This window comes from Panthera pardus, unplaced genomic scaffold (genome assembly GCF_024362965.1).
Source record: "Panthera pardus isolate Hobbes unplaced genomic scaffold, ASM2436296v1 HiC_scaffold_27, whole genome shotgun sequence".
Lineage (NCBI taxonomy): Eukaryota > Metazoa > Chordata > Mammalia > Carnivora > Felidae > Panthera > Panthera pardus.
Window position 1 is genome coordinate 79,755,679 of NW_026526843.1, and position 24,038 is coordinate 79,779,716.

Here is a 24,038-nt window from a genome sequence, read left to right on the forward strand (position 1 = left end):
TGTGTTAGTTATTATTACTGTAGTTGCTGTTATGTGCTATACTCTGTGCAAGGTATTTGGGTTTTTTTTTAAAACCAGCTTTATTGAGATAAAATTCACATATCATAAAATTCTCCCTTTAAAAATGTACAGTTCAGTGATTTTTAATTAACAGAGCTGTGCAACCATCACCACAATCTAATTTTAGAATGTTTTCATTCTCCCTCCAAAAAAAAACCCATACCTGTTATCAGTCACTCCTCTTTCCCCAACACATGCCTGGCAACCACCACTGTGCTTTTTGTCTCCATGAATTTGCCTATTCTGGAATTTTATATAAGTGAAATCATAATATGTGGCCTTTTGTGTCTCATGGAGTATAACACAGCATAATGTTTTTAAGGTTCATCCATGTTTTAGCATGGATCAGTACTTTATTCCTTTTTATGGCTGAATAATACTCCATTGTGTGGATACACCATATTTTGTTTGCCCATTCATCATTAGATGAACATTTGTTTCTATGTTTTGGCTATTATGAATAATGCTGCTATGAATATTCATGTGGAAGTTTTTGTGTGGACATATGTTTTCATTTCTCTTGGGTATACACCTAGGAGTAGGATTCCTGGGTCATATGGTAACTCTATGTTTAACATTTGAGGAAAATTTCAAACTGTTTTCCAAAGTGACCACACCATTTTACATCCCAACCAGCAGTGAATGAAGGTTCCAATTTCTCCACATGCTCACCAATACTTCTGTCTGTCCTTTTTATTTTACCTGCCATAATGGGTGTGAAGTGATGTGTGTGTGTGTGTGTGTGTGTGTGTGTGTGTGTGTGTGTAAAGAAGCTGATGTCTATTTTTCGACAACTTTATTTCCGTTTTTTGTTTAAGAGCCTGTGGAAGAACAGTTTAAGACCACCACTAGTTGTTCCTATCCATTCAGTGGGAGCTTCGGACCAGTCTTCAGTGGTGGGCTGAGCACTCCAGTCTTCGATAGGGAACTACTGGAAAGGCACTGAGGGCATATGCACACCTTCAGACCAGTCTGTGATCTTGAGTTGAGTAACAGTAAACCCAGGAGCTGGAGCGGTAAATTCACCTTGAAATTCCTCCTTAAACAGCTTTTTCAGCAGTGGCCTGCTCTTCCTTTTCAATGTCTTCGGGATCTCTGCTAAACAGAGATCAGGTATGATCTCCCATGGATACTCATGGGAGATGATGCCACGTGTGCACACAAAGAACTTCCTGGTCCAGCAATCACCACAGCAGACCCACTAAGGTGCTCCCTTGTTGTTGCATGGGATTGCAATGTCCACAGGGCACAGAGAAGAGTCTGTGTTACACAGAGCAATGGTAGGCAGGTTACCTAAGACACCTCTGTGACAGGCTGGTGGTCAGCCTGGGACCAGTAGTCATGGCTCCCGGGAGGCTGCCTTGATCTGTTTAGTGAAGCTTCCAGGAATGAAGTGGCCAGCAATAGGAGTGGCCCCAGTGGCAGCAGAAAACTTTAGCACAGCTTGCTGGTCAGTATTCCGATATCAGCTGGGTTTTCAATGGCAACAATGGTAAAAGCCACCAGCAGAAGCTTCTCCTAGGCTCTCTTCAGATTTAAGATGTGGATGCCTTCACTTTTCCGTTTGTACATGTACTGTTCCACTTGGAAGTCAAGATTGGAAGTCAAGGTTGGTGCCACCTAAGAGGGTTCCTGCTGCAAAGAATTTAAGGACAGCCCCCTCCTTCATCTGCAGGACCCCAAGGGCTCTGGTAATCATGAAAGTTTCCCTTTAGGTTACGACAGGAATCCAGAACAACACCTTGTGGGTAGCACAGAAAGCTCATTGTGTTTTTTTTTTTCTCATTGTGGTTTTTGATCTGCATTTTGCTGGTGGTTAATGATGTTGAGCATCTTTTCATGAGCTTATGGTCATTTGTACATCTTCTTTGGAGAAATGTCTCTTCGAATTCTTTGCCCATTCAAAACAAAATTGGGTTGTTTTGTTGTTGTTGGGCTGTAACAACAGTGGAGAGGGGGGTGGGGTTCTTTGCATATTATGAATACAAAACTCTTATCAGATATATCATTTGCAAATATATTCTCCTATTCCCCGGGTTGTGTTTTCTGTGCCAAACGTTTTTACTTGCTTTTTTCCAAGACCACTCCTGTGAGGCAGGTGGTATTGATAGGGAAATGGAAGTTCAGAGAGGAGAAGGTGGAATTTAGATCCAGTTTTGTCTGACTGTAAAACGTATGCTTTTTCCTCTATCTCAACTGCTCACAAAGATGAATGAAGACATGTTTCTGGCTTTAGGGAGCTCACCCTGGCAGAGGACATAAAACAAGAACACAAACTGACATGCTATAACAAGAACACAAACCAATGCGCTATAAAGTAGGGTTCCACTTGTTCCACAAGTGCCATGAGAGAAGTGTAGAGAAGTGCAATGGGAGGTCCAGAGGAGAGAGAGCAAGCACTTCTGGCTAGAGAAATCAAGGTTGGCTTCAGGAAGGGGGCATTTAAGTCTTGAAGGATGGGTACAGTTTCATTGGATGAAGATGATGGACAGAATGGAGAAGAGCATCTCCAAAGGAGGATGGAAAGTGAGAGTTGAATGAATGAATGAAGCTTTGATCCTAAGATTGGCTGCAATGGGCAGTCCCAGAGCTTTTGGGATGGGATCCTGGGACTTCCTTGGTTGGAGGACCCAGAGACTGGCTAACCTTTGGGATCCTGGGGTTGACTGGGTTAGGGGATCTGGGTGCTGGCTTGGATGGAGAGTTTAGGAACTGGCTGGAGTGGGGGATGACTGTGATGTTGTGTGTGGGGATAGGGGAGTGATGTTCCAGGGGCTGCCTGGGAAGGGGGAACTGTATGTGGACTGCCTGGGCTGGAGGGACACGGGGCTGGGTGGGATGGAGGAATGGTCAGGGGACTGGCTAGAATGAGAGATCCAGGGACTACCCGGGATGTGGGCGGGAGGAAGGTCGCCTGAGATAGGAGGCCCAGGTATTGGATGGGATGGGGAATCTGACACTTGGGACTGGCAGACCCAGGAAATGGGGAATCCGTGGGATGCTCGGACCTGGAGGCTGCCTGCGATGGGGGTTCCTGGGAGGTCTTAGATGAGGATCTTGGTCCGAGAGGACCCGAGGGATATTGGAACGGACTGGGATGGAGGGCTTCGTCAGGCTGAAGACCTTGGTTAGGTGAAGACCCTGGGACCGGTGGAAGGGAGAACTCTCCGGCAGCCTGCGATGGGGCTGGCCCCGACCTGGCGCGGGTGTCTCGGGTCGGGTCCGGCTTCGGGCGCGGGTGGCGGCGGCAGGTGGGGCGCGCGGGGGCGGGCCGGACGCGCGGGGTGGGGGCAGGGGCGGGGGGCGGGCCGGCGGCCGGGGCGGTCCCGCGCGGCCGCGCTGCGCAGTGACTCCGCAGCGGGCGGAGCGCCGTGGGCCGCGTTCTCCTGAGCTGTGGCGGTGGCGGCGGCGGCGGCGGCGGCGGCGGCAGCGGTAGCCTCAGCTCCTGCTCCCCGTGCCGCCGGCCCCAGCGCTGTCTCCCGGGCCCCCCCGGGCCCCCGGGCCCTCGAGCCCGGTGCGCGCCCTCGCGTCCCGCCGGCCCCCTCCCCCGGCTGGGCCCGGGGGAGGGTGGCGCCGTGAGCGAGCGGGGACCGGGCTCTCCTGCCCCTTCCCCTGCCCCTGGGCCGCCAGGATGGAGGCGGGGTCGGGGCCCCCGGGCGGTCCGGGATCCGAGAGCCCCAACCGGGCGGTGGAGTACCTGCTGGAGCTGAACAACATCATTGAGAGCCAGCAGCAGCTGCTGGAGACCCAGCGGCGGCGCATTGAAGAACTGGAGGGCCAGTTGGACCAGCTCACCCAGGAGAACCGCGACCTGAGGGAGGAGAGCCAGCTGCACCGCGGGGAGCTGCTCCGGGACCCCCACGGCGCGCGGGATAGCCCCGGCCGCGAAAGCCAGTACCAGAACCTGCGCGAGACCCAGTTCCACCACCGCGAGCTGCGGGAGAGCCAGTTCCACCAGGCGGCCCGGGACGTGGGCTACCCGAACCGGGACAGCGCCTACCAGAACCGGGAGGCAGTGTATCGGGACAAGGAGCGGGACGCCGCCTACCCGCTCCAGGACACTACCGGCTACCCAGCCCGCGAGCGCGACGTGGCCCAGTGCCACCTGCACCACGAGAACCCAGCCCTGGGTCGCGAGCGTGGCGGGCGGGAGACCGTGCCAGCGCACCCGGGCCGCGAGAAGGAAGCCGGCTATTCAGCTGCGGTGGGCGTGGGGCCCCGGCCACCGCGGGAGCGGGGCCAGCTGAGCCGTGGCGCATCCAGGAGCTCCAGCCCCGGGGCCGGTGGCGGCCACAGCACCAGTACCAGCACCAGCCCGGCCACAACCCTCCAGAGAAAGTAAGGAACGTGTGTTTGTACCCCTCTCCCCCCTACCCCCTTCACCCCGGTTCTTCCCCTCCAGTTCCCTCTCCAACTTGTCCGGCTGATAAAGTAAGAAGCCAGTGCCTGATACCATGTCCTCCTCTCCCGTCCCAGACTGTCAGAGAAGCTGGGTCCTGCTCAAGCAGCCGACACCCCTTCTCTGGCCACCCCAGCCTGGCTTGGCCAGATGAGTGCAGGTGTCTCTTCTTTCTCAAAACCGTGGCCAGTGAGGGCCTACAGCAGTCATCACCCCTCCACTTCTTCACCCCCTAGCTGTACCCTTGCCAGAGGATGGCTTTTCATTTATTTCTTTATTTTGGATGTGCTGCTTGGGATTTTTATTATCTGTGATTTTGTCACCTCAGAGCCCCAAGGGAAAGAAAGCCCCCGTCTCCCCCCCCCCCCACTTTGGGTCTCCTCTGCAGGTCCTGAGTGTAGGCCTGATCTTGTCTCCTCTGGTGGCCTCAGCTCCATCCTTTCCCAGAGAGGCAGGTGGGGACTAGAATGGCTGCTGGAGGCTGAGACATCCCTCTGAGGGGAACCGCAGCACATCCTGGCCAGGGGAGCAAAGATGGGGGAGCAAAGATGGAGGCTAGGCCCTTGGCTAGTTCCTCAAAGAGCACCCCCTCTCCACCCTCAAGAAAAACACCACCCAATTAAAGAGCTTCCAGGAAGGGAAGCCTACAGATCTTCTCTCTTGTTGGATCAGTGCCAGTTTCTTTGCTGGTGTCCGTATGTCTGCCTATTTGGGACACCTTGGGTTGGTGGGACATGGGCTGGGTCCACTTCTTCCATGCAGATACTACTGTGAGCTGGTCAGGATAAATGTCAGGCTAAGAGAGTCAAGGGCATGCAGGCTCACAGGGCTGCCCTAAAGGCCCCCTGATTTCTCTTTTGCTGTGTTGGAAAGAACAGCACTGAACTGGGAGTTAGGACACCTGGGTTCCCCTTCCAGCTGTGCTGCAGATTGACTTTGTGACCTTGACTGACTCCCTTCCTCTCTCAGGCCATCAGTCCCCCCCATATCTTGTCTTCCTTGAATGCTCTTTAAGGCCCCCCAGCTTAGATTTGATGGTTCTGTGACTAATCCAGCCACACTACAGAGCAAGTCTGAAGTCTTCTAGCGAATGGACAGCCTTCCCCCTCCTCTCACTGCTCAGCTGGTCCTACCATGTGCCACAACCAGTGGAGTGTCTCTTGGAGGCTGGGCTGGGGGTGGGGAAGCCTTCTGCCTCAGGAAATCTGCTGGGAGACAGCTCTCTGCAACTCCCCCGTGGTGAGGCAGCAGGCTGGGGTGCTGGGTTGAGATGGCTGGGCCCCAGGAGCAGCAGCTGCAGCTTGAGGCCTCGCTGGGCTCCACTGCAGTGCACCCTCAGCTGAGTTTCGGTGTGGACTGCCTCAGAGTAGTCCCGGGGCCAGGGAGATGGGTTCTCCTGTCCAGGCGTGGTTGCTGGGAGCCTATTCCCAGTGGACTGATTGTGTGCAACTTGGGGCCCCACCCTGGAGGAAGGGTCCAGATCAACCAAGCAGAGCTGTTTCAGGAGAGGGCTACGGTGGGTGGGAGCAGGAGACTGGAGCCTGCTGTGGTCCTTGAGCCTGACTGTGGAAGACTTTTCTGGAGTGGTCAGGCCTGTGACAGAGGAAACAGGCTCATTATATGTGGCTCCAGAGAGCAGATCCAGGAGCGGTGGGAAATTTGGGGGTAAATCAGGGAGAACTTTCCAACCTGGCTGCCTGGTGATGCAGAGGACTGTCAAGAGGTGGGGGTGGGAGCTGGGTGGACTTGTCCGGCAGAGGCCCAGTGGGTGTCAGGAAGAGCTGGAAAAAGCACCATTCCTGAATTGGGTGTAAAGCCCAGTGAAGTGACCTGGGTCTTCCCCGATACCAGGATTTCATTACTCTCAGATTCTCCATCCTGCAGACGTGGATCTCTTGGCTGGCTGGAAGCCCATTTGCTCTTGAGCTCTGTGCTTCTGCCATCCGCACAGGCCTGCCTCTCAGTCTGTCCCTCTTTTGTGCACCCTCCAGGCTGTTTGTCCGATTTCTTTGCCTCACATTTCCCACTGGATTAATAAGGGGGTTTAGATAGTGCTTTGAATTTCTCCTAGCCACATATTAAATATTTGCACATCAGTTATTGCCTCTTTTGGGCCTCACCACAGGCCCTGGTGAGCGTTAGCAACTCCATTTGAGAGATGGGGAAACTGAGGCCCCAAGATGAAAGGCTTTTGCCCAAGGTTACGCTGCTAGTTCCTAATGGAGCTGGGACTAGAACCCACATCCACCTGTGTCTGAGACCTGTCATTTTTCCACTAGAGCTTTCCAACCCACATGAGTCTCCTGGCTTCAGGACCTGGCCAGGTCCCAAACTTGGAGAGGCCAGGCAAGCCTTAGGTATCTATAGGATTGGAGCAGGAGGAGCTGACTCTGGGATGAGTGGCAGAGTCAAGGGGCAGGGGTGTGGGGGAGAAGGCTGTGTCTCCCTCCTTTCTACTCTCCCTCCCAGCCAAGCATCCAGAGGGCTTGTTCATGCAGTAATCATTGCTGCCACCACAGCTGCTGAAGAGACTCCCTTGCCAGGCCTGTTCTGGGTTTGTAAGGAGTGGGTGAGAAGGCTGCTGCTGGAAGCCAGGGCAGGCAAGGTGGGAGTTTAGCGGCAGAGGCTGCAGCACTGGGGGTGGATCGGTAGAGTGGTACAGGCTAGGCGTTCCTGGTCCCCAGGCTCCCTCTGGTGGAGGAAGAGGGGAGAGACGGGCCTGGGCCCCAGTTGCCTCTTGTTGAGGGCCCCTTGTGCCTAGGGACTTATTTAGTCCTCCCAACGACCCTGTGCGTCAGGCACCACAGTCCACATTTTACAGCCGAAGAAACCGAGGGGCTCAGAGAAGTGAAGCGACACACCAGAGGTCACAGTGGCCCTAAGACAGACTCTTCATCCTGTGAACTTTCCCTCTAGTGCGGTTGCTAGCGGCTGTCATGTCCACCCCCACCCATGTCATACCCCCAGGATTCCAACATCCTCCCGCACTGTCTCTTCTGGACGGGTTCCCGGATGCCAGTATGCCTTCTGCTGTGCTCTGGGTGTGGCCTTCTTAGTGCAGCAGAGCACGAGATGAGGCTCAACCTCCTTCTGGCCCCTGGTCTTCTGTATGTGAGGGCTTTGCTTGTTTGTTTGTTTGTTTGTTTGTAGCTGCTGGTCTCCACCAGTGTTCAGGTCTTTTTTCCCTGGAATTGTTCCCCTCAACCCCCAGATGATTAGAGAAGAGCTCTGCTTTCGTTGTTGATCTTGACCTGGCCCCCCTTGCAGTTCTGGCGCCTGGAATGATTTACGGGTGTGCTGGGGGCCACTGTTGAGTTGCTCCACACTGAAGAGAGCGGTATTTCCCACGCTTTGTGCATGGGCCCAGCTCCGGCTCTGCCGTAGGCGGTGGTGGGCTGAAGCTGGTTTGGTGGTAACTCTCCCGCTCCCCCCCCCACACACACACCCTCACCCACCCTGCAAGCTGGTCCACACTGGGGGGCAGCAACCAGAATGCCTGGCCTGGTGTTCTTGACAGCCAGGGCAATGCATGGTCTGCTGCTTGGCTGCTGGGCTGTGTCAGTGTTCTCCCTGCAGGGGCTGAGGGCACTGGGAAGGAGAGGGGGGAAAGAGTGAGCCCAAGGGAGGGGCCCCGGGGAAGTCTGTCTCCTTTGGGCTCTCAGGTACTTTTCCCGGGGGGGGGGATTTCTCCTTCTTCCCAGGAGGGTAAACCATCTATTTTTCCCCCCCACTGTGTTGAGAGCATTATACTTGTGTGGGAGGAAATGATAATGTTGAGTTGAATGAGAATTAGAGGAGTCTTGCTTCTCCGTCTAGATCTGGGGCAAGAATGGGGTTGTTGTCATCCACAAACATTTCTTGGCTGCGTGCACAGAGCAGGAGGGGCCACCAGGCTGAGCAAACACCATGCTCTCTGCGCTTGAGGAGCCCCCTCCTCCTTGCCGGAGCTGCAGGGCTCCAGGCTCAGCCCACCATCATGACAGTGGTCTGGACAAAACAAGTGGCAAGAGTGGTGAGTGTGGAAGTTCTCAGAGGAAGGATCAGGGTAGGCCAGGCCACTGGTTGGGGACCCTGCTCAAGGGCTTCAAAGAGAGTGGGTGTCTCCTGGGGTCCAATGGGGGCCTAGGTGGGAGGAAGACTGGACTGAGGCTTACCCTCTGCTACTCTTTCATCTCACCCACCCCTGCCTACTGTGGCCTCTGAATTTGCTGAGAGCATAGTAAAGGCCTGGAGCACGGAGAAGAGGCCACACATGTGCTGAGTGAGTCTCAGCCTTCTGTGTGCCAGGCACCACCCTATGTGGCTTTATGTAATAATAGCTAACATTTTTTTTTTACTGCATTTACTGTGTGCCAAGCACTATTTGTTCTGAGTGCTTTCCATGTATTAATTCATTCAATCTCCACATGAATCTTTTGATGTAGATATTGTTATTAAATCCATTTTACAGATGAGGCAACTGAGGCCCGGGAAGGTTGGTTAACTTACCCAAGGTCACTCAATGAATAAGCAGGAGAATTGAGAAGGAGCTAGAAGGAGCACAGGTGACCAGGCTCCAGAGTCCATCTGCAGCGTTCTTACCCACGATGCAGTACTACTGCCTCTTATCTCATTTGCAGAGTCCCTGCCAGGTGGGTGTTAGTATTATCTTCATTTTTCAGGCAGGGAAACAAGGATCAGAGAGGTGCAGTGACCTGCTTGAGGTTACACAACTGCATGGGGCCCAGAACTGTCGGGCTTGAGACTGTGGTACACCACTGCCTCCCTCAGGCAAGGTGTAAAGACGTTAGAGACACTCCAGGCATGGCTCCGGGCTTCCCCCAGCAGAGCTCCCAAGACCACTGCTCCAGTCAGGGTCCGTCTCCTGACTGCCTCCTGGAGTTTTGCCATAGTCTTCTCTAACAGATGCCTCTCCTGCTCTTGTTCCATCAAGCCTCTAACGAGATGCAGCCTGGCCAAGCTTTCTGCAGGGCTCCAGTGGTTCCACTCTGTCTTTGGCCTGCAGGAGAATGTTCAGACTCCTCCATCTGCCATGCATAGTCCTCTTAGCATCGGCACCTGACTTCCCTTTCTCCCCTCATCTTTTGATAGTCCCCTTCTCACAGACCGTGCCCCAGCCAGAAGGGCCTGTGCACCCCAGTGTTAGCCCACTCAGCCTTCTGATAGCCTCGGGGTCTTTGCTGATGCTGGTTCCTTCTCCTGGGCTGCTCCATATAGTTCCCACGCTGAGCTAAGCTGTCATCTCTCCTGTGTCTATTTGCTGGTCTACCCCTGGCCCTTGAAATGAGTACTTTCTCTCTTTTTAAGTTTCTTTTCTTTCCTTTATTTTTTTGAGAAATAGAGAGCAAGCAGGGGAGGGGCAGAGAGAGGGAGACAGAATCCCAGGCAGGCTCCATGCCATCAGCATGGAGCCTGATGTGGGGCTCGAACCCACACACCATGAGGTCATAACCTGAGCCATAGTCAACGGTCGGTGGCTTAACCAACTGAGCCACCCAGGCGCCCCTCTCTCTTTTTATACCATTATGGTTGTTTACATCTTGTATCCTCTCTACTAGATTGAGAGCCCCCACAGATTGACATTTAAGTGACATGTATCAAGAGCATGTTGTGTTGGTCCCTATGGTAGGTGCTCTGGGCATGAGTGACAGAGCCAGCAGCTTGGAAACACACAGCACAGCACGTAGTAGCCACTCAGTAAATGTTGAATAAACAAATGAATGTCAGATTAAGCCTTGGTGCACTAATGGCTAGAGGTGCCTAAGTTTTTCTTCATTCTAGAGCCCCCCATAGAGAGATGACTCCACTTCAGAATTCTGTTGGCTCCTGCCTTGCTTTCTCCTCATGCTCCCAGGAGTTGTTTGGCCTCTACTTTGGGCTTTTCATACTTACCAGCCTTCCAGTTTGTGGGATACCAGGGTAGCAGAATCAGAGGAAACTTTGGAGACATTTAGGCCTGTCTATTCATCATTACCTCTCCCTCCCATGCTATGGCCATATCATACCGTGGTCTTGACCCTCAGTGCAAGATCTTCTGTTCCGAAAGGAGCAAAGAGACATGCGTAGGACTCGTGTGCAGCCTGCCCAGTTTAGTGGAAAGCTACTTATTTATCCAACAAGTCTCTGTTGGGGCTCAGACCCTGGGCCGGGTGTGGTGTCTCAATGTCAGAATAAGACACGGCCCCTTTGGCTCACTCCCTGGCTGTATTCCCTGGCAGAATGATAAACACGGGTCATGGGGGAGAACGATAAATAAATGACTTATTTCCACTTTTGGTAACTCATTTAGGGCAAGGTAATTTGCTAGTTACTCTAACTTTCTCATGGAAGTTATTTGATCTCTCTCCAGGCATCCATGTTGAAAGCATTTACGTAGGGAAGCCTGTTATCAAGCACTTAAGAGCTGAAGCTCTTTGGGGCCTCTGTATTCACAGAAAGCTCAGTGCCATGGAAGGGGGACTCTCTGTGACTCTAGGCAAGTCACTTTCAGAGCCTTGGTTTTCTCAAGTTGCAAATGGGGATAAAACTATATTTTCTGATATATAAGATTCAGATTCATGTTGCACCCTACCTCCCCAGTGTATCAAAAATTTTCCTGTCTACCTAACACAGTAGTCAAGGAAGGTTCTGGTCAGGATGGAAAGCTGAGAGACGAGGATGGAAAATAGTCTGTGGGGTTGCCCTGCCCCCTAGAGGTGGAGTGTAGCAAACCAGACAAGTCAGCCAAGATCCACACAGCACATCCTTTTCAAAACAAAGATAACAAGCCAGAGCCACGTGGGCTGATCAGGATGATTCCTCTAACATTTTAAGAAGGAAAGTTTGTTTTTATTTTATCACAATTTAATCACAATTATCACCTGATATGTGCCACTTCTCCAGTATCAATGCCTGTCTTTTTAGCTATGTGATTTTTATATCCTTTTAAAGGGATAATATGACTGTATATCTGGGCCTTGTGATTTCCTACTAGAATCCAGGATGCTGTATTTGCCTTAATAAAACCAATTATTTTCCTCTATATAACCACTTTAGAATTATTGTCATCATATCTGTGATTAAAAGTACCTACATGTTCCTTCCCTAAAATTCCCTTGTAAAACTGGGAGGCACTTGTACATCTGATATGCTGGCCAGTTCATAAATAACCCATATTCTCATGATTGTTGTAAAAATTGAGTAAGATGACATATGTGAAGTATTCAGCACATAGTGTATGTTTAGTTGGTGATAGGCATTGTTGTTATTATTTTTAAAAGTTTTTTAATGTTTATTTTTGAGAGTGAGCACAAGTGGGGGAGGGGCAGAGAGAGAGAGAGAGAGAGGGAGACACAGAATCCGAAGCAGGCTCCAGGCTCTGAGCTGTCAGCACAGAGCCTGACACAGGGCTCGAACTCATGAACCGTGAGATCATGACCTGAGCCAAAGTCAGAAGCTTAACCGACTGAGCCACCCAGGTGACCTGAGGCATTGTTATTATTAATAATTTTGCAAAACTCTGTGCTGGGGAGGAGCCGGAGGGACAGGCCATGTGGGAGCTCACCCCACTTCTGAAAGAGAGGTCAGTCCAGTGAATATTGTGTGCCTAGGACATGCCATTCCTTGTACTGCTGCAGGCAGGGAGTTCTGTGATTAATGTTATACAGTTCCTGGCTTCAGGGCATTCACAGTTGGGCAGAGAAGATGAATGTGATGCGGTTTCCTGTGTGCTGTGCCGGGGAGGGGGGGGCACAGGGCTCTGTGGGTGCCCAAAGGAGGGACATCTACCTAGACTGTCGGGGAGAGCTTCCTGGAGGAGGTGTTGCCTGAGCTGAGGCCTGGAGGATGAGTAGGAGTTAGCAAGGTGAAGCAGGACAGTGTGTGGCTTGGCAGAAATGGAAAACAAAAGGGAGACTAAGGCAGAGGGGCCAGCGTGAGTGAATGAACAAAGGCATGGAACCAGCAGGGTGTGTTGGGGGGCGGAGCACTTTTATTAGGTCAGTACAAACTAAAGCACAAACTGAGGCAGGAAAGGTCTGGAGAAGAGTCTGAAGAGTCAGCCATCCCAGATCAGGAGGACACTTGACTAGCAGGATAACGAGCTTTATTATGTTGGGAATTGGGAGCCAAGATCGGGTTTTAGGTTGGGGCAAGAGGTCCTTATTGTAGAGAATGGGGAGATGTGTTGAGAGGCATGTTTTGGAGAGATCCGACTAGTGGATAGTTTGGAAGACAGATTGGAGGGCACCCAGTGAGAAGGCGAGTGTGACAGTCTAGATGAGAGATGATAAGGCCTGAGCTGGGGTAGTGGGGAGTAGAGATACTCTGTTGGAGGAGAGTGACAACACATTGACAAGTGCTGTGACAGAGGGGCATGCAGCCTACTTTGGGGACACAGAGGAGCGGCAGCCATTCATGATGAGCAGGATTTTAATAATACCAGCATAAAAGCCAAGAAACTTCAAGCTAGAAGGATCCTTAAAAATCATCCAGCTCAAGCTGTTCATTTTACAGATGAGAAGACTGAGGCCCAGAGAGAAAGGGCTTGTATGAGGCTGCTCAATGTATGAGCAGAACAGCTCTGACTAGAAAAGTCACTCTAGGGGTGCCTGGGTGGCTCAGTTGGTTAAGCGTCTGACTTTGGCTCAGGTTGTGATGTTGTGGTTCATGGGTTCAAGCCCCATGTCGGGCTCTGTACTGACAATCAGAGCCTGGAGTCTGCTTCGGATTCTGTGTCTCCCTCTCTCTCTGCCCCTCCCCTGCTGATGCTCTGTCTCTCTCTCAAAAATAAATAAGCATTAAAAAATGTTTTTTAAAAGAAAAGTCACTCTACTGTTAATGCCAGTGTTTAAAGTACTGTTCCTTAGATGTGCTATTTTATGCCTTAAAAGCCTGTGAAGATTATAGGGATCATTATCTTTGGGTCCTGCTGATGAGAAAACTGGAGCTCGAGGAGGCTTGGAGACTTGCTGGGGAGGAAGCTGTGAAGAGGAGGGATCACCTAAATAAAGGATCTCTTGCTTTGATGGCGGACAGACCCTCTGCTCTGTCTAGTTCAGCCCCTCAGAAATCAGATTTCCTAGATTCATAGCTGGGGAGTAGACCCAGATTTCACTTTCTCCACCCAGGCCCACCGTTTTTTCTGCTGCTTTTTACCCTAGGAGTCCCCATTTAATGTAACTGAGGCAGCTCACAGGCAGTTTTTGGCCTGATAGCTAGGCCTGTCATCCCCCCTTTTTCTATTTTTGTGGAAGAGGGCGGGCTTGTGTCTGTCATCACTTGTGTGCCCATCGCCTTGGGCAGAGTGTCTCCAGCCTGGATGCCTTTGTTATGAGTCCCCATGGTATGATACACAAAGAAGGAGCTTTGGAGACAGACAGACCTAACTTTGTTTTTGTTTTGTTGTGTTCTGAGTATAGTGACACACAATGTTACATTAGTTTCAGGTGTACAATATAGTGACTTTGCAAGTTTATACATTATGATATGCTCACCACAAGCATAGCTACAGTCAGAAAAACCTATTTTTGAATCTAGGCTGTGCCCCAACCCACTGGATGACCTTAGCTATGTCATTTACCTTCTCGTCTTTGGTTTCCTCATCTGGAAAATGGGATGACAATGCCCATCTCTCAGGATTAACCAAGAACGTTTGAATGGCATTCCCTGATACTTGTAGGTGCTTAATAGTCATTTGCAGGGGAAGAAAATCAATGAAATAACCCAAGATTGTGCCATAGCACATACCTCATTTCATAATTATGGTATTACCTGAAATTCTTTAGTTTTTATGGGAAATAACTCATCCAAATATCTGAATAGTTCATCCTGAATAAGACAACTTGAAGTTTAAAAAACAAAACCAAACCAAACCAGTCATCTCCTTCTCCTGCTTGGAATCTCCCATAGACAATGATTTGAAGAATTCAGCGCTCGGCAAAGATTTGCTTCCCCTGAAAACGGGTGTATTTCCTCCTTCCTAATATGAGGTTGTCATGGCTCATTGTATCTCGCTTTCTTCCTCAGCTACCAGTTAATTTGAAGTACAGCTTCAGCATCTCTGTTGATCTCTTTTTCTGAGCTCTCGTTTTCTAGTTCAATTTTTATTCTTTCTTTATCTGTGTTATTGGAGTAAGCCACCTCAAATCCTTTGTGACTCAGGCAGGTATAAATAACTAACAGGTGTAAATAGTTGAATGAATGGAGGGCTGGAGAGGCTGGACAGGCAATGGTGGGGCTTGAAGGAGACCAGAGGGTGGTGCAGGCTGGGGCAGCTGAGAAGGCATCTGCATAGATGACTGTGGTGCCATGAGGAGTTGAGGCATTAGTTAGGGGGAGTCAGCCCTTTACTCGCCTGTCTTCTTCCTGCTCTAAAAAGAAGCATGGAGGGGCACCTGGGTGGCTCAGTGGTTGAGCATCTGACTTTGGCTCAGGTCATGATCTCGAGGTTCATGAGCTTGAGCCCCACATCGAGCTCTCTGCTTTTGACAGGGAGTCTTTTAGATCCTCTGTACCCCCCCCACCCTCTCTGCCCCTCCTCTGCTCGTTCTCTCTCTCTCTCAAAATAAATAAATAAACTTAAAAAAATAAATATATAAAAGGAAGCATGGAGAAAAGGACCTCACACCACGTGGAATCATCAAACTCCCTCTTTTGTATGTAGCATGTGGGCGATCAAGGTCCAGAGAAAGAGGAGGGACTTGTTTTTAAAATTAAATTAAAGCAGTACATATGCATAGTTTTAAAAAGGCAAGTAGTACACAAAGACACATGTAAAAAGCCAGTGTCTCCCCGTTGCCCCCTTCCCAGTCCCCAGAGGTGGCTGCTTTTACCATTTAGGTTTTCTGGCAGTGACTTCATATCTCTAAATAGCGTGCATCATTTCTTCATTTATCAACTTTGAACATTATCCACTGACTTCTCTCTACTATGACAAGTGAGGATTTAGCTTATTTACAACACCTGACTCTTTCTCTCCTCTTCTCAAGTTTGTAATTTTTATCAAGTACTATTTTAAACTATGGTTTCTTATTCCATCCATTTTCTACAGTATCTTTCTTTTTTTTAAATGTTTATTTTTGAGAGAGAGAGAGAGGGAGACAGAGGATCCGAAGCAGGCTCTGTGCTGACACCAGAGATCCCGATGTGGGGCTCGAACTCATGAATCAAACCCATGAGATCATGACCTGAGCCGAAGTCAGGCACTTAACTGACTGAGCCACCCAGGCGCCCCTCCACAGTATCTCTCGACCACTCAGTTTGTAAGACATAGTTATTAGGGCCCCATCCTTCCTTCCATTTCTCTTCCACCCTTGTAGCTCCTGCTTTGTGTGTTCCATACTTTTGTCAGCAAGCTTGATTGCATTTATATTCTGTTCTGTGACAATAATTAGGTCTTCAGTGCTGTATCAAGACAAATTGATTTTAAAAGCTGACCACATTGGGGCGCCTGGGTGGCTCAGTCAGTTAACTGTCCGACTTCGGCTCAGGTCACGATCTCATGGTTTGTGAGTTTGACCCCACGTCCAGCTGCTGACAGCTCAGAGCCTAGAGCCTGCTTTGGATTCTGTGTCTCCCTCTCTCTGCCCTTCCCCCACTTGTGTGCGCTCTCTCTCTCTCAAAAATAAACATTAGAAATTTTTTTTTAAATTTGACCACCAATACACTCTATTTATGTGATTATGATTATGTCAATATTATTCATTGCAGGGCCAAATAGTGTACTATAATTGCACCTCAGTTCCCAAGGTCCGTTGTCACAACCTCTGTACTCCCAGGAAGATGTTCCTAGCATCCAGATCAAATGAATTTTCCTTTCTTCTGCTCTACGACATTGTTCAAAATCATGCCACTTTTTACTTTGTTTTATATTTGAGACCAGGACTTCCTTTCTACCTTGTTTGTTTGTTTACTTCCTTGCTTATTTAGTTACTGTTTTGTGGAGTTCCTTGCACCTGCAGAATAATCACAGCACTTCTTCTGGGGACAATCTCCTTGGAGATTTCTAGAAGAAGGATTTTTTTTAAACTTCACACCGAAACATAATATGCATACAAAAAAGTGCTCACATCGCAAATGAATAGCTTGGTCAATTTTTACAAGCCAAACACACCTATGTAACCAGCACTCAGTTTTCCAGTCACCGACCCCCCGGTACAAAATGTGATGCATTTTGTCTTTTGTTACATAATTTTTTTGATAGTCTCCTCCCCTTCATTTTCTCTGTTTCCTCTTGCTGGAATGTCATTTAGTTGGATGTTGAGCTTCCCAGATTGATCCTCTGGGCTGCTGCTCTTTTCTCTCATACTTTCTGTTTTAGTAGTTTATAAATGAGTTAGTAGAAAGTCTGGTTGAGATGTTTGTATATCCACACTGCCTTGTCCACTTGCTGGCTTTCTTTCAGATGAGCCTCCAGGGAGCTGACTGTTATAATGGGTGCCCCCTAAATGCCAGGATGAAAAGCACTTGAAAAGCACTTTATTCCAGGGACACCAACATGCCACTTGGATGCCCTAATTCATCCCAGATAGTTTAATTCCTTTAGCCCTGAGCTCTCTGATATTTTGCCTAGGGGTGAATGCCAGGCAGCTTGTATTCTAGATTTGAGGGGTTAGGGAAGCAGGGGAGGATTTCATGTACTTACCCTTGGTTTATTCCCCTGTCTTCAGATCCTGAGCATTCCTACCCTTTCCTCATACCTACCATCTCCAAGTCTGGAGTCTTTCTGGGTCTCTGCTGGCCCTATTGATTCCCACCCCGGACTGCAACCCCCTGAGTGGTGCCCCTGGCTCTCCTTCCAACTATGCACACTCTTTTTGTTTTTTGCTTCTAGAAATTTGTCGAAATCTCTCATCCATTGATCTCACTCTCTTCCATCCTCTTCACTGTTACAATTTCCTACCTTATTTGATTTTTCACATTCGTTTTAGTGGGGTCCTGGGAGAGAGAGAGGAGATAAACATTTATGCTTCTGAGGCCCAAATGAAGCTAAAGATACTTTTTTTTTTTAATTTTTTTTTTCAACGTTTTTAATTTATTTTTGGGACAGAGAGAGACAGAGCATGAATGGGGGAGGGGCAGAGAGAGAGGGAGACACAGAATCGGAAACAGGCTCCAGGCTCCGAGCCATCAGCCCAGAGCCTGACGCGGGGCTCGAACTCACGGACCGCGAGATCGTGACCTGGCTGAAGTCGGACGCTTAACCGACTGCGCCACCCAGGCGCCCCTAAAGATACTTTTAAAAGTGGTTGTTTTGCTTTCTCACTCTGCACTGAGACTGGAAATTATTAGGAACCCCCCAAATACCTAACCGTGGAGGGCCTCGTTTCAGCATGTGTTACCTCTGGCTCCATGTGCATTCGTGAGCATTTTTCTCAACCTCTGGTGCAGTCAAGAGAGCCCTCAGCAAACTGAAGACCTGGGTTCTGACTCCTGCTCTGCCACGGCCTCCATCTGTACCCCCCAACCCGAGCCAGCCCCTCTACTTCTCTTGGTACCCTCACTGTGACCTGAGAGGGTCCTGGGTCTGCTGTGAGCTGTGCTTTGGCAGCATTGGGTGGGTGCCTGGCATGCAGCCCAACGTTCTGGTCCTTTGCTTAGGCCGTGGGAGCAGGTAGACCAGAGATGGGCCCCCTGGTGCACAGGAGGGGCTTTGAGGATGAGCTGAGGCTTCTACAACAGCAAGCTTCTCTAAGCTGCACCCCATTCCACCCACTCTCCTTCCAATCATGGCTGAACCTCCATCCCTCTGCCCCAGGCAGAGGGAGGCAGGAAGGGAGGGCTGGAGAGAGCCAGTTCCATTTTCCTTTTCTCCCTCTCTCCTCCTTCCTTTTTTTTTTTTTTTTTTTTTTTGTCATAATGCTGAGCTGATCTGGACTGCAACACCTGTGCCTAATCCCACCTTTCCTTTTCTTTTTGCTCCCCCTCTGACCTTGAATGATTGTTTCTTCCAGAAGTACTCTCTGAGTGCTCATAGTGTGTCGAGGGTGTTGGGCTGCACTGTGTGGAGGGGAGATTGGAGCCAGGTGAGGGAGAGAGGCCAAGCTCACAGGCTGGTATAGGAGATGAAGTGCCGCTTAGCTCTGGCATGACAGAAGGAAGCCACAGCTGTAGCAGTTAAAAGCCTTGGTTTCAGAGTCAGACAAACCCAGACTTGAATCTCAGCTTCCCTGCTTATTAGCTTCGTAACTCTAGGCAAATCTCATTGCTACCCTGATCCAGAGTTTTCACATCTATACAATGGGAAGAATAATCACTATCTTGCCCAACTGTTGAGAATATAACACAAGCCCTGAACCATTGTAGGTGCTTAATCAATATTCACTTTATTCTTTTTGGATTATTAGAAGGCAGAATATGCTACGGACCAAAATAAAGCCTGCTTGACAGAAAGGAGCATGAAGTTGGGGAAGGCAGTATTTGACCTAATTACTCCTAGGGCTGAGCTCCCCAAAAGCTCCTCAGAAATTATAGGACAATACACTGTTGCCTGGTATTCAAGGCTCTTTGTTGTAGTCTCTGCCTATCTTCTATTTGAAATAAAAATGTGAAGTGGTACTTGTCTCATTATTTCCTGAAAAAGAAATTCAAAACATTAAAAGCAAAATATTTCCTTTGAAGTATGCAGCAATCTTCATTATTATTATCATCATCCTTATCATCCCAGAACTTGTTCAATGAATAGTGGAAATCAAGGACCATGGGAAGAGTAATTACCAGCAAAGGGATAACCAGCAACCAAAATTACCATGGCCTTCATTTTGCATCCATGCCACCATCTTCGCCTTCGATGTGGCTCTATTGCTGAAGGTGGTTTCATTATCCAGCAAGCTTTCTGATTTGTCTGGTGGTTCATCTGGTTGTTCTCTTTCATTAACCTTTATAAGATTTTCTTACATCACCATCATCTCATCTTCCTGACTTCTCTACCTGCCTATTTGTCATTTCTAGGTCTGATTCTTGGTTCAGATGGGTCCCTTCGGAAGGAGTCTTCTCCAGCTGAATAATCTTTCAAAAGGTTTTGACTTTCATTTTTCACATTGTCATGATTTAGATGGCTCTTGGACTTGGGAGGTATCTTTGCCTCTCTCCCAAGTGCTTTTCCATTCCCTAGCCATCAAAAGTAAGTCTTTACACCACTTGTGGTCTGGGAAAGCTCTTGCATGCTCCTTTTGGTCAGGCCGTGGCTCCATTCACCTTTTTAGCCACTTTCTTCCCTTCCTGACCAGTAATCAAGTTGTAGTCAACTGTCTAGGGTTCCCTAAGCACAGTGGACTTCTTTGTGCCTCCATGCCTGTATTCTGGCTATTTTATCAGCCAAGAATGCCTTTTTACCCCTAAGTAGCAGATATCTACCTAACGGTAGAAGAACATCTTCTATGTACCTCACACTGTTCTAGGTACTTAGAAACAGTGAACAAAACAGACAGAGTCTCTGCCTTGTGGAGCTGATATTCTAGTGTTTGTATGTTGGAGGGGGTGGGGGCAGAAAAGAAACAAGAAGATATGAGTATGTCACGTAGTGGTAAGTGCTGTGGAGAAAAATAAAGCTGGGCAGGGGCATCGGCAGTATAGAAGGCCTCGTCAACTCCACCATAACCAATATTTGCACAACTATTATTAAGCAGCTTTTCCTCATTTAAGAATGTTTCAATTTTATTACATATTGTTTACAACCATAATCCTTCCAACAACTTTATCAGGTTAATGCTATTAATACCTCCATTATATTGGTGAACAAACTGAGCCTCAGAGATGCAAATCACATAGTTAGAAGGGGCAGGGCTGCGATTGAAACCTAGGCCTGTCTTCTCCAAGGCCTGTGCTCATAACCATTAGGCCATCCTGTTCCCAGAAAGCCTCACCACAACTCTCTGAAGTTGGAATTATTATACATATTTTATAGTTGGGAAAACTGAGGTTCAGAGAAGGGAATGGACTCATTCATGGTTTCACAGCTGATAAATGGATTTGAACCCAGGTCCATCCACCTCTCAGTGTTAGACCTTTCTATAAACCCTGAGGCTTAGGTATGGACTTGCCTGGCTCTACTTTTGTAGGGCCTGGGCAAGGTACCAGTTGACACCCTTGGCCTGTCCCCATTCTGTATGAACCTGTGGTTTGTATAGAACCTTGAGATGTGTATGGACACTCCAGGCCACATCAAAGCCCTCCCTACTCCCAGATTCCCCTTGGCCACCTGTTGGGCCTAGCCGGTGGACCTTGATAATAAGACCTCACAATTCTCGCAAATAAGCTCAAGAGACATAGGCAGGGAATGCCGGGGTCCTGGGTACCTGGAGTGTAGTCTAGAAGAAAGAGGGCCAAAAATCCTGATGGTCCCATTCCCTTGGCCCCTGAGACCCTGATGGTCCCATTCCCTTGGCCCCTCAGATCCTTTACCTCATGGATAGGGGTTTCTAAAGTTTGCGGCCCAGTGTAGGGGCCTCTGTTTCCCAGGATGGCCTATGGTATTGCTATTTGTAATAAGCTAGACTCCAATATCTTCCTCCTTTGGCTTCCCAAGTTAGGTCCTACTTTTGCAGCGAGAGAGGTTCATATTCCATGGGCCTGGGTCTTCAAGGTCTCTGGACAGTGAAGAATGCAGCTTTCCCACCAAGCACTGTGGGACCTGCACACAGACTCTTAGGTCCCCCATCACAGTATTTTGTTCATAGCACTCTCAGGACATTGGCCTTCACGTCTCAGGACCTTTTTAAAAATTAGACATTTAATGCATTCTTCCATTAGAAAATGTAGAAAAACTTGGAAAAGTAGAGGAGGAAAACATTACCCATAATTATAGCACACAAAGGCAGCCACTGCATGCAAACATCTGGTGTGTTTCCCTTGTTCTTTTCATTCTTTTCATACAGTTGAAATGATACAGCACATAAAATTTTTTCTTGCTTTTTGTTTGAGCATTTCCCCATGTAATTGCATATTCTTCATTAGCATTGTTTTTCATGGCAACTGATATACCATAAGGTACTTAACCATCCTATGGATGCAGGGCATGGAAGCTGGGCCCATTTGTCCACAGTTTCAAATCATGCTGTAGTGGGCATCCTTGCACATCTAGCTTTTAGGGAACTGGCCTTGTATAGGAACAATTGTCTTCGGCTTATTTCCCTTTCTAGATGGTCCCTCTGGCTGGGTCTGATTCATTTTGGAAGTCATTCATTTATTCATTCATTCTATCACTACATATTTGCTCTGTGCCTCTGTGGACCAGACCCTGGGAACTGGGGCATACAGGCATGACTGAGTGACAGCCCCAGACCACCAGGAGCTCCTGATCTTCAGGGAGAGTCAGGAAATGGACACTTTCAGAACAGTTTGATCAGGGCTGTGATGGAGGCAAGAAAAGGACAGTGCAGGGGAACAGAGGAGGGCCTCCTCATCCAGCCTAGAGACATTAAGATAAGCTTTCTGGAGGAGGTCTTGCCTAAATGAGTCACAGAAAATGAATAGGAGTTAGCTGCAATAAGAAGAGGAACTTCCTGTTATACATAATGAGTTGAATAAACTTATTTATCTCTGACACTTCCCCAAATCCAACTGAAATATGAGTAAAGAAACAAAAAAGGTAGGGGCACCTGGGTGGTTCAGTCAGTTGAACATCCAACTTCAGCTCAGGTCATGATCTCATGGTTCATGAGTTCAAGCCCCCATCAGGCCTGCTGCTGTCAGTGCAGAGCCCACTTCAGATCCTCTGTCCGTCCCCACCCCTACCCCTCCCCTGTTCACGCTCTCTCTCTCAAAAATAAATAATTTTTTAAAAAGAAAAAGAACTAAAAAAGGTAGAAACACACAGGGTCTGGGATGCTGACCAGAAGTAAACTGTTCCACCCAGAGAGCCCCAGAAATGCTTAGGATTTGGAGGGGCTATGAACCACAGCAGACAGGGTGAGGTGTGGAATTCAAAACAGGGAGAATATTGGAAGTCTGTTAACAGACACTCTTGGCCCCTCCCTGGCCCCATCTAGTGAGGCCCCCCCCCCAACCCTCCAGCCCCATCCCTGCACATAGGGGTTGATTTTTTGGAGAAATTGAAGTTAAGAGGCCCTGGGCTTGGGGATACCAGGCACAATGAAGGGTGGGGTGAAACAGGCTTACAAGCATCCTAAAACAGTGGGATCCCAACCTCTTCCACTCCCCTACTTCCAGGACACCGAAATCAGGAGCATACAAGAGGGTAAAGTAGTCTTCTCTGAGGAAACTGAAAGTCCCTAGAAAAGGGCCTCCAAAAGATAACATGTGGGAGTCTTCCAACAAAAGAACAGGCTTCAGCCCAGCAACTGTAGTGAAGCCCACCACCTGGCAAGCTCCATCTATTCACAGAGCTTCCCATCAGCTTGTTAGTGTCATGGGAACCAGTCACCAAGGATCACCAGCCAAGGACACTTAAGATAGGTACATTTCATTTTATGTAAATTAAACCTCAGTACAACTGACATTTAACCTCCCCCCCCCCCCCCCGCCGCCTGCCCTCGACTAGCAAGCCTTAGGTAGCCAGAGATGATCAGATAGTACAAGCCTGTTTGAAGAAGACCATCAACCTATAAGAGTGACCAAAAAAGCAAGCAAGAAAACAAAAAACAAAGGCACTTGGAGGGAACAGAGGTCACAAAGGGAGGAGAAGAAACCTGGGAAGTTAAAGATAGTGTCAAAATAAAGATTTCCACAGAAGAATTAGAAAATAAAAGGTGAGGAAATATCCTAAGAAGCAGAATAACAAGACAAATAAATAGACAACAGAAGAGAAAAGATGAGAAAATTGGAGGATCAATTGGGGAACTCCAGCATCCGACATTAGGAGTTCCAGAAATAGAGAATGGAGGAAACAGCAGGAAGAAAGTGATCAAAGCCATAATACAAAGTGATCAAAGAAAGTGATCAAAGCCAAGAACATGTCCCAGAACTGAAGGAATGAAAATCCTACTGAGTAACCAGCAAAATAAATGTTAAAATGACCACAGCAAGGTATGCCTGTGGAATTTTAGAATACCAGGCATTAAAGAGAAGATCCTGAAAAGTTCCAGAAAAAAAATATGATACACAAAGAATCAAGGAAAAGAATGGCATTGGCTTTCTCAACAGCAACACTGGAGAGCTAGGAGACCATGGAGCAGTGTTCTCAAAAATCTGAATGAACATAATTTCCAACCTAGAAGTCTATACTTGGTTGAACTATCGATCGAGGTTGAGGGTCTAATAAAGACATTTTCAGGCATATGAGATCTAAAGATTTTATGCCCTAGGCCTCATAGGAAGCACTGGGGAATGTGCTCCAGCAAAATGTGGACATAAAGTCAGAAAAAAGGGCAAGGGATCCAGGAAATCCAACACTGAAGAGAGGTGAAAGGAAACCCAGAGTGATGAGGAGAGGAGAAGATCTCAGTGCAACCTTGTGCAGGTCTAGAGAGCGCCCAGTCTCAATTGCACTAGGGACAATGTCTCAGAGGGGGAAAAAATAATCTGATAGATTACCTGATGTGTCAAAACATATTGAGAGGAGAATTGCACTTCTGACAGAGTTTGGGGAGAATTGATCATAGATATGAAGAAAACTAAGCAAACAAGATCATCGTCACCATCA

At 48.6% G+C, this 24,038-nt stretch overlaps 1 protein-coding gene across 1 annotated transcript in view; it reads left to right on the forward strand.

Moving 5' to 3' along the window:
* The first annotated feature begins 3,429 nt into the window (after nucleotides 1-3,429).
* The window catches only part of IQSEC2 (IQ motif and Sec7 domain ArfGEF 2), a 78,630-nt gene continuing 58,021 nt past the window's right edge, over nucleotides 3,430-24,038 (forward strand). The window contains 1 exon segment of the mRNA XM_053891595.1: nucleotides 3,430-4,398. Within this exon segment, the coding sequence (XP_053747570.1) occupies nucleotides 3,692-4,398 (707 nt within the window). The 5' untranslated portion in view covers nucleotides 3,430-3,691.